Here is a 15,545-nt window from a genome sequence, read left to right on the forward strand (position 1 = left end):
ATGGTTGTCAAGAGAAGTTGCCTGTAAGAGCCCTTTCTTCCTAGCTTCCTAGATTCCAAAGCTCAAGCCCTTAAGGAGCTAGTTTCATGTATCCTGGAGGGTAAGAAGAGAGAAATGCCACTGAGGAAAAAATATAAGAGAAATTTTGGGTGACCTTGGTGGAAACAAACATCTGAGGCTTATAAAATCTTGGGGGCCTCATAGCTTTCTACCTGGCAGTGTCCACGTTGGTAGCAAGACCACAAGGAGGGAACAGATGTATTTCCCATATGCAGCAATGATCACTGATTTCCCATTTCCCAAGCACGGTCCAGGAACTGACGGGATCAAACCAGTAATAGTAAGTTTTCTTGGCGAGGGTTTGGGAATAGGGACCCCCGCAGTGATTGAGGTTGATTTTCCCATTAGATGAGTGGGATATGAAGCTCCGTGGTTAAATCAAATTAACTTAAAGAAAATTTAAGAAAAAAACATATTTTGCACACCTAAAAAAGAAGATGGAGATGCACATCCCCCATTCATAACTTTGTCATTTACAAACCATTACACAGGATCATAATTTGAGAGCTGGTTGTAGTTTGTGAAATAGTTAAGAGAAATAAGCAAGGGAATATGTGGAAAAGGGCTTTGTGGGCTTTCAAGCACTACAGCAAAGCTAGCTGTTGCTGGCAATTGTTTGGCAGCATAGAGGCAGAGAGATGTTAATTTTGCAATATATAAATTTAAGCTGATAAGAATAGTCTATAAGAGGGGCGCCTGGTAAATAAACATTAAAAATATTTTTAAAAAGGGGTGTCTGGGTGGCTCAGTCGGTTGAGTGTCTGACTTCAGCTCAGGTCATGATCTCACAGTTCATGGGTTCGAGCCCCACATTGGGCCTGTGATGATAACTCAGAGCCTGGAACCTGCTTGGGATTCTGTGTCTCCCTCTCTCCCTGCCCCTCCCCGGCTCACACTCTGTCTCTGTCTCTCTGTCTCTCAAAGATAAATAAACATTAAAAAAATTTTTTTAAACAAAAAATAAAAAAGAGGGGTGCCTGGGTGCCTCGGTCAGTTAAGCATCAAGCTCTTGATTTCAGCTCAGGTCATGATCTCACACAGTCATGAGATTGAGCCCCGCATCAGGCTGTACACTGGGCGTGGAGCCTGCCTAAGATTCTTTCTCACCCTCTCCCTCTCCCTCTGCCTCTGTCTCTCTCTTTAAAAAAAAAAAAAAAAAGAATATTCTATAAGAAAGCTGAAGCATACCTCTGTTGGTCATGTCAGGAAAGAGAGAGTAATCGAATGAAAGAGAAAACCAAATAATGGAAGTAGAGCCAGCATAGTGTCTTACAAAGTCCACACCATCTTAGAATGAGACAGATTTGCATTCATCCCCACTCGGTTCGAATGGAAGCTCCATAAGGGACATGGAACTCTGCTGGTTTATTCAGTGCCAAGAGTCCTATCTGGTACACAGGAGGCATGCAAACAATATGTGTTGATTGGATAAATGCAGTTTTGACTCCACTCTCTTACTGCTGTGTGGCCTTGAGCAAGTTATTAAAGCTCTCCAACGTTCAGTTAAAATAAAGATGGTAATAGTAAATAACATACTGCATCACTGGAGAATCAAATGAGATAAAGCCGCTACTGTCAAAATGGCCCAGAGAGACTTGGGCTTTTCTCTGTTTTGAGTATTGGTCATTGGGATGAGATTTCTTTGGAGGAAAAAATTTGAAAAGCACTGAAGAAATACGGAAACAAACACTTACACAGTGACTATTGTTTCTGTTGGTGCTGTTGTTGCCGTTGGGGTAGGAAGCAAAAAATGAGACAGGCAATGAGAAAATGGGACTTCCTTGAAATTAATTGTGAGTTGGGGTGCACTGGCTCTGCCCTGGGTATATAAAGAACAGCAGACCTAATATCCAAATGCGGCATGGATATGCATGTTGAAAGGAAACAACTAGTGAAAATGTCTTTCCCGAGTGCTTGTTAGGTAGGAAGGCAAAGAAAACAAACTAAGAGAAAGATAGACTAATCGGGAAAATCTTAAGAAATAATTTATATAGTTACACCAAGATAAGAATATATATTTTCTTAGGTTCAGTAATGACTCAAGCACTAACATGGAGAGACAAACGACTTAGCAGAGTGTTTAATTACCAGTCATGTGGCTAACTTTCTGGGTTGCAGTTTCCCCAATATGGCTTTAAAATTGTTAATAGCTCCTGCTTTTCTCTCATCTCAGTGAGGGTTGATCATGTGCCACCTGGCATGCTGAGCACACATCATCATTAGCATCTAGACTAATTTTCTTTCTGATTTGACCAAGTAGTAGTTGAGGAGCTCATTTCCCTGGGCTCCAATTTATTTCATCTGCTAAGCTATAACACTCAGGCTCAGATCTTTTCTTGTGCCCTTTGGATAGGAACAAGAGATACAGATGCGATAAAGAGGATGCGGCATGTTTAAGTTCTTGGGTAGCGGGTGCCGGAGGAGCAAAAGCTCCAAAGTTAGAGCATAATATATACCATCAGTTTCTTTAAAGCCATTATGTGTCTTGAAAAAATAAAAGTTGGGAGAATGACCTTGATAAGTGATTGAAACAGAAGTCTACAAGTGTGAAATAATACAGATTGGCATATTTGGAGGAAACCTCGTAGATTTTTTTTTAAGTGTATGGGGGGAGCATAACCAAAAATGTAAGCAAAATGCCAAACTGTAACTTCACTGGTACCTTCGTCCCGCCTCCTGTTCTAAATAGCTCTACAGAATGTGCTTAGTTCCTAACATTGTAATTACAATGGGAAAAGATGTCAAATATTTGAGTAATTTTTGGAGAGTATGAAAATTCTGTCAGAAAAAAAGAAATATGTATTGAGTCTAATTCCTTACTATCAGGCAAAGAATAAACTTCATCTTAGAATGAGTTGAATGTCCATAGGAAAATTGGAGAGAGACAATTAAGATATATTTAAACAATTAGAAATCAGGCAAAAATGAATTCAAGTAAATGAAATGTAGACCTTTGGCTCAGGGGAAGGATGGGTTATGCTAGAGAGACCAGCAACTAGTGTGTAAGTGAGGGTTGCCCAAATGGAGTTGTGTGTGTGTGTGTGTGTGTGTGTGTGTGTGTGTGTGTGTTTCAGATATAACTGACATACAACATTATATTAATCTCAGGTATACAACATAATGAGTCGATATTTGTATATATTGTGAGATGGTCACCACAGTAAGTCTGGTTAACTAACATCCATCACCACACATACTTACAAATCTTGTATGCATGCGATGAGGACTTTTAAGATCTACCTTCGCCATTACAATTGCTTTACATTAGGTCCACATGACTTTTATTTTATAACTGGAAGTTTGTGTTCTCTATTAGACAAAGGTGATCCCTAGAAAACTGGGTCTCAGCGTTGAGGGATCCAGGGAAATAAATATCTCGGCCTCTCTCCTCCCATATTCTCATCTGCCTTCCGTTGGCCAAATCCAGTGAGAAGGCAGGGCCAGGGGTCGAATAGCACACAGGTCATCCTGAGGGCTGAGAACCAATTAAAGAAGAGTAGAAGACAGATCTGGATTTGTGTTCTAAAACACTGTTGACTGCATTTTTGCTGCCTTATGTTTATTTAAGTATGTTTGGTGTCTAACAGCTAAGTTGAAATATTTGTCACTCTGAAAATCTTTAAGCATACACAAAATTATTTTAGTCTATTAAAATAGTATTTCTGACTTAATACCTGTATTTTAATGGCTGAAAAGTGCCATTTTTTCAATAGATTATTTTTATAAATTGCATCTTGCGTTAAGTTTTAATTAAGTGAAATCCTTTGTGGAATGATATTAAGGACTCCTCACAGCAGGGACATCAGTGTTTGGAAGGACCAAATTACTTGCAGAAACAGGGGTAGCATTTTAAATCCTGACATTCCTCAAGTTTGTTTCTGTTTACTTATACAGATAAAAATATTTTGGCTTGTGATATGGTTTTATGGTTCTGAAGAAAAATAATTATTTTATCTCCTCAAGCAGTTAGAATTCCAGTGTCTCATAGATGCACAGAATATTAGGATTGAGTACTTAGCTTGGTGGATGAAAGGAAAAAACCATCTCTTCGTCTCTGCTGTATCCGCCAAACACTTCTTACACCAAATAGGTGAGGGGTTTTCTCTACACTGATCAATTCTCTGATGTCTGTTGGGTGTCCTAAAGTTCAGTTCAGTTCTGACACCATAAACCTGGAGTTAGCTTCAGATCCCACAAATTAAGGGCTAAGTCCCTAAGACTACCTGCCTCCCCCACACATACACTTCAGATGCGTCTAGTACGTCTGATTGGCTGAAAATCAGGGGTTCCACAACCTCCTCCTTGGGTTTGAGATCTTGCCGGTACGATTCACAAAACTCGGGAAAGCGCTTTATTTACTATTATCCCTTTATCATAAAGGATACGACAACCAAATGGAAGAGATTCATAAGACGTGGTGTGTGGGAAGAGGCACAGAACTTCCATGCCCTCTCCAGGAGCTCTACCGTCCCAGTACCTTGGTGTGATCACCAAGGCTTTCTGAACCCTTCCGGGAGGGCTTCTCATGAAGGCTTCGCTACCTAGGCATAGATGATTAAATCGGTGATATTTAGTCAACCTGAGTAACTCAACCTCTAGCCTCTTGTCAGTAGGTGGGGCTGCAAGTTCCCACCCTCAAATTGTAAGGTTGGTCCCCTGGCAACCAGCCCCTTTCTTAAGGTATCCTGCAGCCACAGATAGCTGTGTATGTCATTAGCATACATACTGACACATCTCTTTGGAGATTCCAAGGGTTTGGAGCGATCTGTATGCCAGGAAACCTTGGCAGAGACCGAATATGTATTTCTTAGTATGTCCCAGTGAATCTCTGTAGTGGGAAGGATGGAGATGGCATTGGTTCAAATCATCCAGCAATACTGAATGCTTAGTATGTGCAGGCTTTGCTGTGAGTGGTAGAGCTGTGATAATGACCAAGACAGACACTGCTTCACATGTGTGTCCCCAGCTTGGCATCTGCCTCTCCTGCTGTCCTCCATGCCCAGAAATGCAGTGGTTTCTCTTCACAGGTGCACACTCTGCACTAGCAAACCAAGGCACAGTGACACACAGCTGTTCAAGAGGGTGAACTATAACTCAGGTCTATCGTGATAGGAAAATGTTGAGAGCCAGCTATTCTTATCACACTGTCCTTTGCAGTAGATTTACCTTTTATTTCCCTCCCACACACTAAACTCAGAGTTTACTTTGTGAAAATTTCTGTGTGTCTTCAGTTCTGGACATTTTATTTCTCGGACATTTTATTTTCTCTTTTGATTGTTACCTTTTCCTTAATCCTTCCTGGAACTCGGGTTGGAACTTCTCATTTGACTTCGATATCTCTTAACTTTGTTTTCATTATTTTTTATTTTTTCCTCCATGTTCAGAGTTTATTAAATCTCTTTTCCATCATGTAGTCTTCAGTTTAATTCTGTCACTGATTTTACTCTTTAATACTGTATTTTTCTGGTATTTTTCAAATACACCCAATTTGGGTTTGTTTGTTTTTAATCTTCTATTCTTGGCAAATATAGATTCAGTTCCTTCTTTAATAAATCTGGACATTTTAAATATACTTATTTTAAGATCCACTTCAGATCACTATCTTGTAGCTAGTCTCCCACTAGTTGAATCTCCTAAGTTTCTTTCTTGTTAGCGGGTTCTTCATGCATTTTCTAATATTTTTCTCTGCTCATCTTTAGTAGATGCAACTTTCATGTTCTGTCTTTGTTACATTAACTCTTTTACACCAAATATAACATATATTCATGTATGCATATATATTTATATATACGCATATATTTATTCGCTATCATCTTTTTTTAATTGAAGTATAATAGACACACTCAAAACAGTTATATTTGCAGAGATTTTCCTTCAATGTGGATATTTTTCCTTTCTGCTTCCCTGCATTGTGGTTGTGTCTATAAAATCTGAATTGGCACAGAGTGATATTTTGTTTTCTCAGGTGTAGGACTTTTACCCAGAACACAGCTGGGAGGAAAGACATGGTCTTAGTCTTTAATAAAAGATAATTTTCCCTCCTTTATTTTTCTTACGTTATTTTTTCCCTTTCCCTCCTTTGAAAAAAGACTATCGGGGCACCTGGGTGGCTCAGTTGGTTGAGAGACCGACTTCAGCTTATGGTTGGTGAGTTCCAGCCCTGCATGAGGCTCATTGCTATCAGCACAGAGCCCACTTCAGATCCTCTCTCCCCCTCTCTCTCTGCCCCTCCTCCACTCATTCTCTCTCTCTCCCTCCCTCTCTCTCTCTTTCTCGAAAATAAATAAATATTTTTTAAAAATGTAATTATCAACCCTTATAAATATTCTTGACCAAAAGTTTATAGAACACAATTGATTAACTACTCACAGAAAATTGGGAATATTAATGTACTGCCTTGTTTCTTTATGTTTGAGTTAATACACATATATTCAATTTTTTAAGTAAAGCTATGTAAGAAGATTACATAATCAATTCTAACTAATATATTCCAATTTGGCGCAAATTTTCTCCATTGTCTATATATTTCTAATATGTGTCAGACACTTAGATCTAAAAATAAATCTCTCGTTCTGGTACATGGAGTACTTCAGAAGCAGAGTGCTATCAAGGACTTTTAAGTGCTTTCTATAAATTTATTAACGATATTCTTTATGCCAGTTGAAAATTATTTTCATTTCTTCTTTGAATTAGTCATGTAAGGAACACTTCTGTAGACAACTTATATTGAAGTGATTTGACATATCAGAAAAAGAGTGGCCCATAAGAAGAGGCCAGATTGCCCTGATTGAGTTACTTAACTCCTGAATGCCTCTGCCGTCCCATCTCTTGATATTTTAATAACTCATAATTTTGTGATTTCCCACCCCCCAATGTATGCTATATCAAAGGCCACAAGTCAATCTGTCTGTAACATTTTTTTTAAATTACTGGTTATGTGTCATTCTTCGTTACTAAGTAGATAATGCTTTCAAGGGGAGGGAATGGTGTCTTGCCATTTGGGAGTTGTCTGAACCTACCACTACCTAGTATTTATAATTGTTGAGTTCAGAATGTATGCCAGTTTTTGGTATCCATTAGCAATTTACTTGGCTGTGGCTTTATAAAAGACAGTTATTTTGCATGTTATCTTTAGTTAATGAATAAAATCCATGGAGTTTTCATTTATGATGGTAAATGGGGTCTGTTAAGATATGTGGATTTTTTTTTTTTTTTGCTAACATGTCATCATCAACTTTCAGTGTTAATTTAGTGCTTTAAAGGTGTAGAAACTAGGGGCGCCTGGGTGGCTCAGTCGGTTAAGCGTCTGACTTCGGCTCAGGTCACAATCTCACAGTTGGTGGGTTCGAGCCCCGCGTCAGGCTCTGTGCTGACAGCTTGGAGCCTGGAGCCTGCTTCGGATTCTGTGTCTCCCTCTCTCTCTGCCCCTCCCCAGCTCGTGCTCACACTCTGTCTCTGTCAAAAATAAATAAACCTAAAAAAATTTTTTTTAAATAAAAAATAAAAAAATAAAATAAAGGTGTAGAAACTACATATTCAAGTTAGTCCTGATCATTTGGGCTTATATTCTTCTTTTGAGGTTTTTATAAAAATTAACTCATTTCCAAAAGAAATGCAAATACACCTATATATGGATGGACACAGCATTTTAAGGGGTCCTATATATAAATATAATGTGAATAATAGAAATATAAATATATATATAAACACACACATATACATGTGTATGTATATGCATACATATGTATATACGTACATACATACATGTAGGGAAATAATTGTTCTCATGTAATATTTCTGGTAAAAGTATTATTCTTTCTAACAAAGCATAGTAATACTTTAGAGATAGGGAACATGTATTTTTATCATATTTTTCCTACCCTTATTTGTTTTTTTAATTAAATATCCCCCTTAACTTACTTTATACTTTATACTACATATGCATTTATCTTTAACATCTCATCATTTTGCACGATTCATAACTATGTCAGTGGGTTTCCTTTTCTCCTCCACAGCTCTGCATGCACAGGTGGGATTGTTGACAGCTGGCCATCACTGTAGTACAATCCAGTGGCCAGCTGGCTTTTGGATAGTGCTTTCTCTGACAGTTCACTTTCTTCACAGAGGGAACCTCCACCATCCAGTGGAGGTTCATGAGGGCTGTCAGCATTCTGGAGTTGAGCTCGGTCCTGGCTGGTTAGGGCCTGAGAAGTGAGAGCAGTTGCTCTTTCAAATTTCTGCATTTCACCCTCATTTCCCCTTTATAAGCTATAGTCTAGTAGTATTTAGCGCTTATTCTCTTTGACTTTATCTGGCTTCTTTGTGTACTTGTTTATTCTCTGTCTTCTCCTGGAGTCCCTTTTTGTCTCACTTGATAACCTAATGGAACACCTAGCGCATAGTAGGGCTTTAATGAGTCTATGTTCGAATAGTTGAATATAAATACGTTACAGTGCCGATCTTAATGAAAACCACCTAATATAAAAGGTGGTATTGTTTGTGTCAGCCTTTTGCATCTTTTCTGTTTTTCTGTCTACCAGGTGCGGTACTGGAATAATGGAGAAGAGGAATCGTCGAGCAAAGTGAAAGTGGCGGGAAACGAGACGTCAGCCAGACTCTGTGGCTTGAAGAGTAATGTGGCATATTACACAGCTGTCCGGGCTTACAACAGTGCTGGTGCTGGTCCCTTTAGCGCCACGGTGAATGCAACCACAAAGAAAACTCGTACGTATATTCCGATTTTTTGAATGGTAGGGAAGTAGTTTATGATAACCTTCTTTATCATTTAAAATGGACAACCCAAGTCCCTAAGCACAATGAATATTACAAACCCAGTTCCAAATGCTTGTAAACTGCAAGTCACCCTTGTCTTTGTCTTTGTGATATCCCTGAATCTTCAGATAGAAACCCAAATGAAAATAAATGTGTACCTTTTGAAAAAATCTTAATGTGAGATGTTTACTCAAGTCCATGTACTTTTCTTTTAAAATAAGTAAACTTAGGGGCACCTGGGTGGCTCAGTCGGTTAAGTATCTGACTTCAGTTCAGGTCATGATCTCATGGTTCATGGGTTCGGGCCCAGTGTCAGGCTCTGTGCTGACTGCTCAGAGCCTGGAGCCTGCTTCAGATTCTGTGTCTCTCTCTTTCTCTCTGCTCCTCCCCTGCTCGCTCTCTGTCTCTGTCTCTGTCTCTCTCTCAAAAATAAATAAACATTAAAAACTAGTAAAGTAAGTAAACTTAGTTTATTTTCATGTTTTTTTAGTTCCCCAAAGCTTGATGATTTCTGTTAAACATGAATAAGTTAAAGTTCACACCGAAGAGTCGAGAGTGATTTTCTTCCTTTTTTTTTTTCTTTCCCACCTTATTCAAAAGATGGCAATGTGCATTAAAAAGTTACCACCAGAAGTTGTTGGTCCACATGAATATACTGATATTTTAAAAAATATAATCAGAGATGTCAGTGTTGCGTTCAACGCTGAGTCTTTGTTAGCTAAATATTCACAGGTAAATTCACAAGCATCATTTACAAACTATACATAACTTGGCTTTAAATTAGACCACAGGAAAATCAGTGATTTGCAATTCCATAGTCTCCCACATATATATCAATGAAACTGATAGCACAAGTATATTTTTAATCCGTGTATTAATAACTTCTTGCAATACAACCATTTGAATTGTCCTTATCCTTGTAATCATCATAGCTGATAATAGTTAAGAACATTCTATGTCCCAGGTGCTTTACATGCATTCCCACATTTAAACTTCCTAACTACCAGATGAGGTAGGTATCATTACTTTTTTCCATTGTACAGGTAAGGAAAGTGGGCATGACAGATTACGTACTTTTAACATAATAATCCATTACTTTTATTTACAGAAAACTATTTTTTTTCTTGTTTTCAAAATTTATTAACTCAGTGAAAATGTTTGCTTAACTGGCTTCATATGGGAATGAGACATTAATTTTGCTTCATTTCTAGCTTCATTACTGCATTTCTCTCTCCATATATAATATCCAAATTTTTGTGGAGAATATACACTTATTAAATAAAATTGCTAAGTATACCAATAATATAGGGGTGCCTGGGTAGCTCAGTAAATTGAATGTCCAACTCTTGATATCAACTCAGGTCATGATCCCAGGGTCATGGGATCGAGCCCTGCATTGGGCTCTGCCCTAAGCATGGAGCCTGCTTGAGATTCTCTCTGCCTTTCCCTCTGCCCCTGTCCCCAGCTTGCCCTGTCTCTCTCTCTCTCTCTCTGAAATAAAATAAAAATAAATAAATTTTAGTAAAAATTACAACAGTAATATAAAATTAAATATAATTGGCTAGCATTGTGGATAAGTTAAAATACATATAAAACATAATTCTACTACTTTAGATTTTAATTAGCCAGTGTTAATTTAATCAGTGAAGTTCACATGTTCATCTTTGTATTATCTATATAAAAGAGAACTTGGTTACCAATTTAGTATAATGAGATTGCAGAGCAAAAGTTTAGCAGCAAGCCATTATAAATCTTTGGTGGCATACATGTACAAGCAACCAATACATGTCATAATTCAGTATTATCCCTCACTAATTATTAGGAGAATCCTGACCCAATCTTTTACTCATACTACACATCTAGGGTTAGATGAAGGAGTATTTGGTTTTGGAAATACTTGAACTAAAAATATTCGGTGTTTAGAACTTCTTGCTAAATATGTTTGGTATTCTCAGTAACAATTCTGAATTAGTAAGATTTAAATATACATCATCATTTATATATTCAAAGCACAGCATCAATCAAAAATTCTGATTGCAAGAAGATATGCAAACAAGTTTATCTGGCTCTTTCCTCTGACTTAATAATTGATGTGATTACTTGCTAGAAAATTATGATTGTAAAAGCCAGTATGACATCATGGAATCAGTGAGGAACTTAGCAAATTGGTAAGGCACAAGGAAAAGACTTACAGATCAATAAGAATATTATGAATATTATGATAATGTACAATGAGTGAAATAAAACTGTAAAAAGAAGCAAAACCCTTGTATGATTTAGGTGTAAAATATAAATACCCAGTCTAAAGTAGAAGTTTGCACCAAGAACAATGGTGATTATGATTTTAAAAGCTCACACTTACTGCATAATTTGCTGTGACTGTTCTAGGTATGTTTCATGTATTGATTCTCAGTGCTCACAGCAACACCATGGGTTGGAAGGTGATGGTAGCTTCTCTTCAAGGATGAGGATGCTGTGGCATATAGAGATTGTATGACTTTGCTGAGACCACAGACTAAGTAGCAGTATAGGCATCCAAATCCAGACATAGTCTTAATCAGCGTGCTATCCTCTCTTTCAACCATATAATTAGGATATCCACGTCCCGTTTAACACCAGTATTTACTGGGATTTTACTCCACGCTTAGGAAGTGGGTAAGGTGATCAAAGATAGACTGGACTCCTTTGTTCACAGAGCTTTTAGTCTGACGGAAATCCCAACAATTGAATGAAATCCCTCTGAACGTGATGCATCCCTATTGCTGCAATTGAATGGGAGTGTGCGTGTTGATCTGTAAGTGTTATTAGGGGAAAATTTCCTATATTGGGTGGGAAACGCTTAGAGATAATTGAAATCCTTAATTATTCTAAGTTTGGATATAAATAGCATGTGTTAATTTTTCAATTTTATGTTAATAATTTTTCTTTAAAGGCACAAAAATGCAAGTAAAACAGAATCCTTTGAAGCTGGTGTTGTAACTGTTACTGGGAGCTCTTAATAGCCATCCTAACCTTTGACGTGGATTTAGCTTCAAATCCTATTTAAGAATTTTGGTAAGGTTTTTGTGATTATCTCTCTGAAGAGCATTATCATCATGCTTCAGGCATAAAAAACTAGCATAACATCTTTGATTCCTTTCTTGCTACCTGTTTTCCCCTCTGGATTGTAAACTTTATGGGGAAAGAATCCTTCTGTGTCTTGTTCATCCAGCCCCAGTACCCAGCATGGCGCTAGGAACCACTCATTAAATATTGAGTGGGTAGCTAATTGGAGGAATGGCATCTAAAGAAGCAGGCCAGCCTGAAGTACTATTATTAATCAAATATACTTCCTCTTGACTGAGCATTGTGAATTCAAAACACTTACGGTAGTCTTTTACCATCTTGCTTAAAATGTGCAAGTTTCATATACTTGTAATCATGGAATTCAATATGCAAGACTTTATAGCAGTACGGATCTTGTGTGATTATTTTTGATTAATGTAAAATAATACAAGGATTCTCAAGTTAAATACTGTAGCTTCCATTAAACACTTAATTTTTGATATCCAAATACTTGGTGTTTTTTGGAAGCATTTCGAAGGTAATTAGCCTCTTTAAGTAATCTAAGATGGTTACTTGCAACCCAAGGAGAGCTAACTCTTAAGAACATCTTGTGTCTAAAGGCACTGATGAAGAAAAATTGCAGATGGCATGTAAATGATGAAATTTCTTGGCTTCTAAAAGGAAACAGACTGAGAATTTTATGTTCAGAGATTGCACAAAAGAATTTGTAGGGCAAATATTCTGCTTTGTATAACTAAAAAGTCAAGTGGTAATCCTGGCTTTCAGTATGGATGGATTTAGCACTCAAACAGCATCCTCAAGAATCATCTAGTAAGACCTCAAACTGAATATTCCTAAAACTAAATTCTTGACTGCTCCATCCACTCCATTTAAAACATTTCCTTTCTACAGTATTCCCTACCTCAGTGAATTAAATCCCAGTGTTTGAGTTGCTCAGGCCAAAATTCTTGGAATAGGCCTCAACTCATCTCTTTCTCTCAACCCCAACAGCTGATTCAGAATCGGACATGTGCAAGCATCCACCACATCATATTGCTTTCACAAGCTGCAGATCCTCACAGGAATCAGGGCATTGACCCCTTACTGCTCAGCCTGTTTCCACCCTTGCCTCCCTAAGGCCACAGTGATGCTCAGGCTGTCCCCTTTCATCTCACTTCAGATAAGTACTAAATCCTTATAATGCTCAACAAAGCTTTATATGATCCATCCTCCAAATCCTGCTCTGACTCATTGTCTATTTTCCTCCTCACTCGTTGCACTTTCACTTCAGAGCCTGTGCATTTGCTGTTCCCTCTGCCCAGAAGGCTCCTTCTCCAGGCATCCAAATGGCTTACTCTGTCATCTCTTTCAGATCTTTGCTCAAATACTAGCTCGGTGCCATCTGACCGCCATATTTAAAAGTGCATCCCTCATCTCCTGACACTGTTTCCTTCCCTGCTTTGTTCTTGGGCAGAGCCCTGACAACTACCACACATTCTGGAACTTGTCCTTATTTATTTGATTGTTGTCTCTCCAGCTTGCTTTGAGTGGAATGCAAGGTCCTTCAGGGCACAGATTTCACCTGTTTTGATCATAACTTTATCCTCAGAGCTCTGTCTCCACTGTTAAAGGAATCATAGTTGGTGCCCAATAATATTTGTTGAACAGATAAGACTCTCCATCTCTTGGTTCTGTTCAGTGGTGGAATCATTTTCACCATGTTCCCTTTTCAGGGTAGAAGTATTGCAATTAGCACCTCAAGGCTTATTTCTGTCAAAGAAACACCCTGGGAAAAGTAGACCACTCCTTCCTGATAACTCCATTCAGAGCTAAGGATGGTTCTTCTTGGCCTATCCCAGAACCAGTTGTTACAGCCAGTTGATAGAAAACCTTCACAGGCCTGCCCTGAATCACATACCCAGACCTCACCCTGGAACAAGGGGAACCTGTATTTTTATGCCTTCAGTGATGATTATGCATGTATGTCCACTTGAGAAAACAGAATAATATTAAGTGGTACAACATTTTGCACCTGAGTTTTTGCTTTTCTAAATACAATGTTTATCCATGTAAGTTGAGCTAAAATCAATTACCTAAATTTATGGAAACCAATTAAGTGTGTCCTCAGGAAATGAAAAGGTATGTGAGTAAAACACACACACAAAGAATATGAATAAGAATATTTCAGAGGTTTTTGATAAAATGAATATTCCTGCTTCAAATACATAATTTGGAAGTCCTAGAATTTTTGTATATATAATTTAATTAGATAATTATCCACTCTACATTATGACTTAGGAAATATATCCATGCAAAGTTTCCCAAATTTTATATGTGATCTGTCTTTTCAATTTTTGCCATTTTTGTGGGCCTCTTCTAATATGCACCTAACAACTTTTCTTAAAAATTAACATACAATTTTTGCTTTCATAAACTTAAAAATAAAGCAGAAACTAACTTTCAGAGTATGGAAACTAGTGTCATTGCCATAAACAGCTACTAACAAAATAATAAGTTAAATAGTAATAATAATAATAATAAATACAATGAAAAAAAAAGTTACTCTCTATTCTTAATACTAGGATCATGTGCTTCCCTGATCAGGCCTCTAAACCTGCTTCCTCTTTGTTTATGATGTTAGTAGTGAAAGGAGGTTAAAGACCTAGTATCCTCGGGGCGCCTGGGTGGCGCAGTCGGTTAAGCGTCCGACTTCAGCCAGGTCACGATCTCGCGGTCTGTGAGTTCGAGCCCCGCGTCAGGCTCTGGGCTGATGGCTCGGAGCCTGGAGCCTGTTTCCGATTCTGTGTCTCCCTCTCTCTCTGCCCCTCCCCCGTTCATGCTCAGTCTCTCTCTGTCCCAAAAATAAAAATAAAAAAAAAATAAAAAAAAAAAAAACGTTGAAAAAAAAAAATTTAAAAAAAAAAAAAAAAAAAAAGACCTAGTATCCTCAAATCCAACTTTCTCTTCAAGCTAATGGGAAAAGTAAAGGGAATTTCTCTCTAGATGACTTAATGTTATTTGTTTAATTGGTTTTATTCTTAAAGGTTATTTAATTTGAGAGAGAGAACACACACACGCACACAAGTGCATGTGCAAAGGGGCGGGGGGGGGGGAGCGGGGGTGGGGAGGAGAGAATCCCAGGCTGGCTCCATGATGTCAGTGTGGAGCCCAGCACTGGGCTCAGTCCCGCAAACCATGAGATCATGACCTAAGCCAAAATCATGAGTTGGATGCTTAACTGACTGAACCACCCAGGCGCCCCTATTTGTTGAATTTTCTATGTATCACATCCCAGATATGTATGTAAACGACTCATGTCTGTGTATGATGTACCACAGATCAGATATAGCTATAGAATACATTGTTCACTAATGCGTGTTCCTCAGATTTCCAGTCAGAATTTCAGCGAATACAGAATCAAGTAATTCCTTTGGCCAAATGTGTAAATCTTACAAATTTTACTTTGTAAGAACTTTGGCACTTTTTTGGAAATCTTCCACTTGCCTACACATTCTCTAGAAAAGTTTAAATGTTTTTCTTACAGTTTACAAATTGTAATATTTTTATTATCCAAAGAAGAAAATATTTTGACCGAGGAAATTTCCAGTCATGTAAAAGAAGGAAAGATATTCTTCCCTGGCATTCCAGGTTGGACCCCAAGAAAAGTC

General features: G+C 37.9%; 1 protein-coding gene across 3 annotated transcripts in view; it reads left to right on the forward strand.

Moving 5' to 3' along the window:
- CNTN3 (contactin 3) overlaps positions 1 to 15,545 on the forward strand; it is a 340,674-nt gene that overhangs the window by 311,065 nt on the left and 14,064 nt on the right. For all 3 annotated transcript variants that reach the window (XM_058726205.1, XM_058726206.1, XM_058726208.1), the window contains one exon: positions 8,601 to 8,784. In XM_058726205.1, coding sequence (XP_058582188.1) covers positions 8,601 to 8,784 — 184 coding nt within the window. The remainder of the gene's footprint in view (positions 1 to 8,600; positions 8,785 to 15,545) is intronic.

This window comes from Neofelis nebulosa, chromosome 4, assembly GCF_028018385.1.
Source record: "Neofelis nebulosa isolate mNeoNeb1 chromosome 4, mNeoNeb1.pri, whole genome shotgun sequence".
Taxonomy (NCBI): Eukaryota; Metazoa; Chordata; class Mammalia; order Carnivora; family Felidae; genus Neofelis; species Neofelis nebulosa.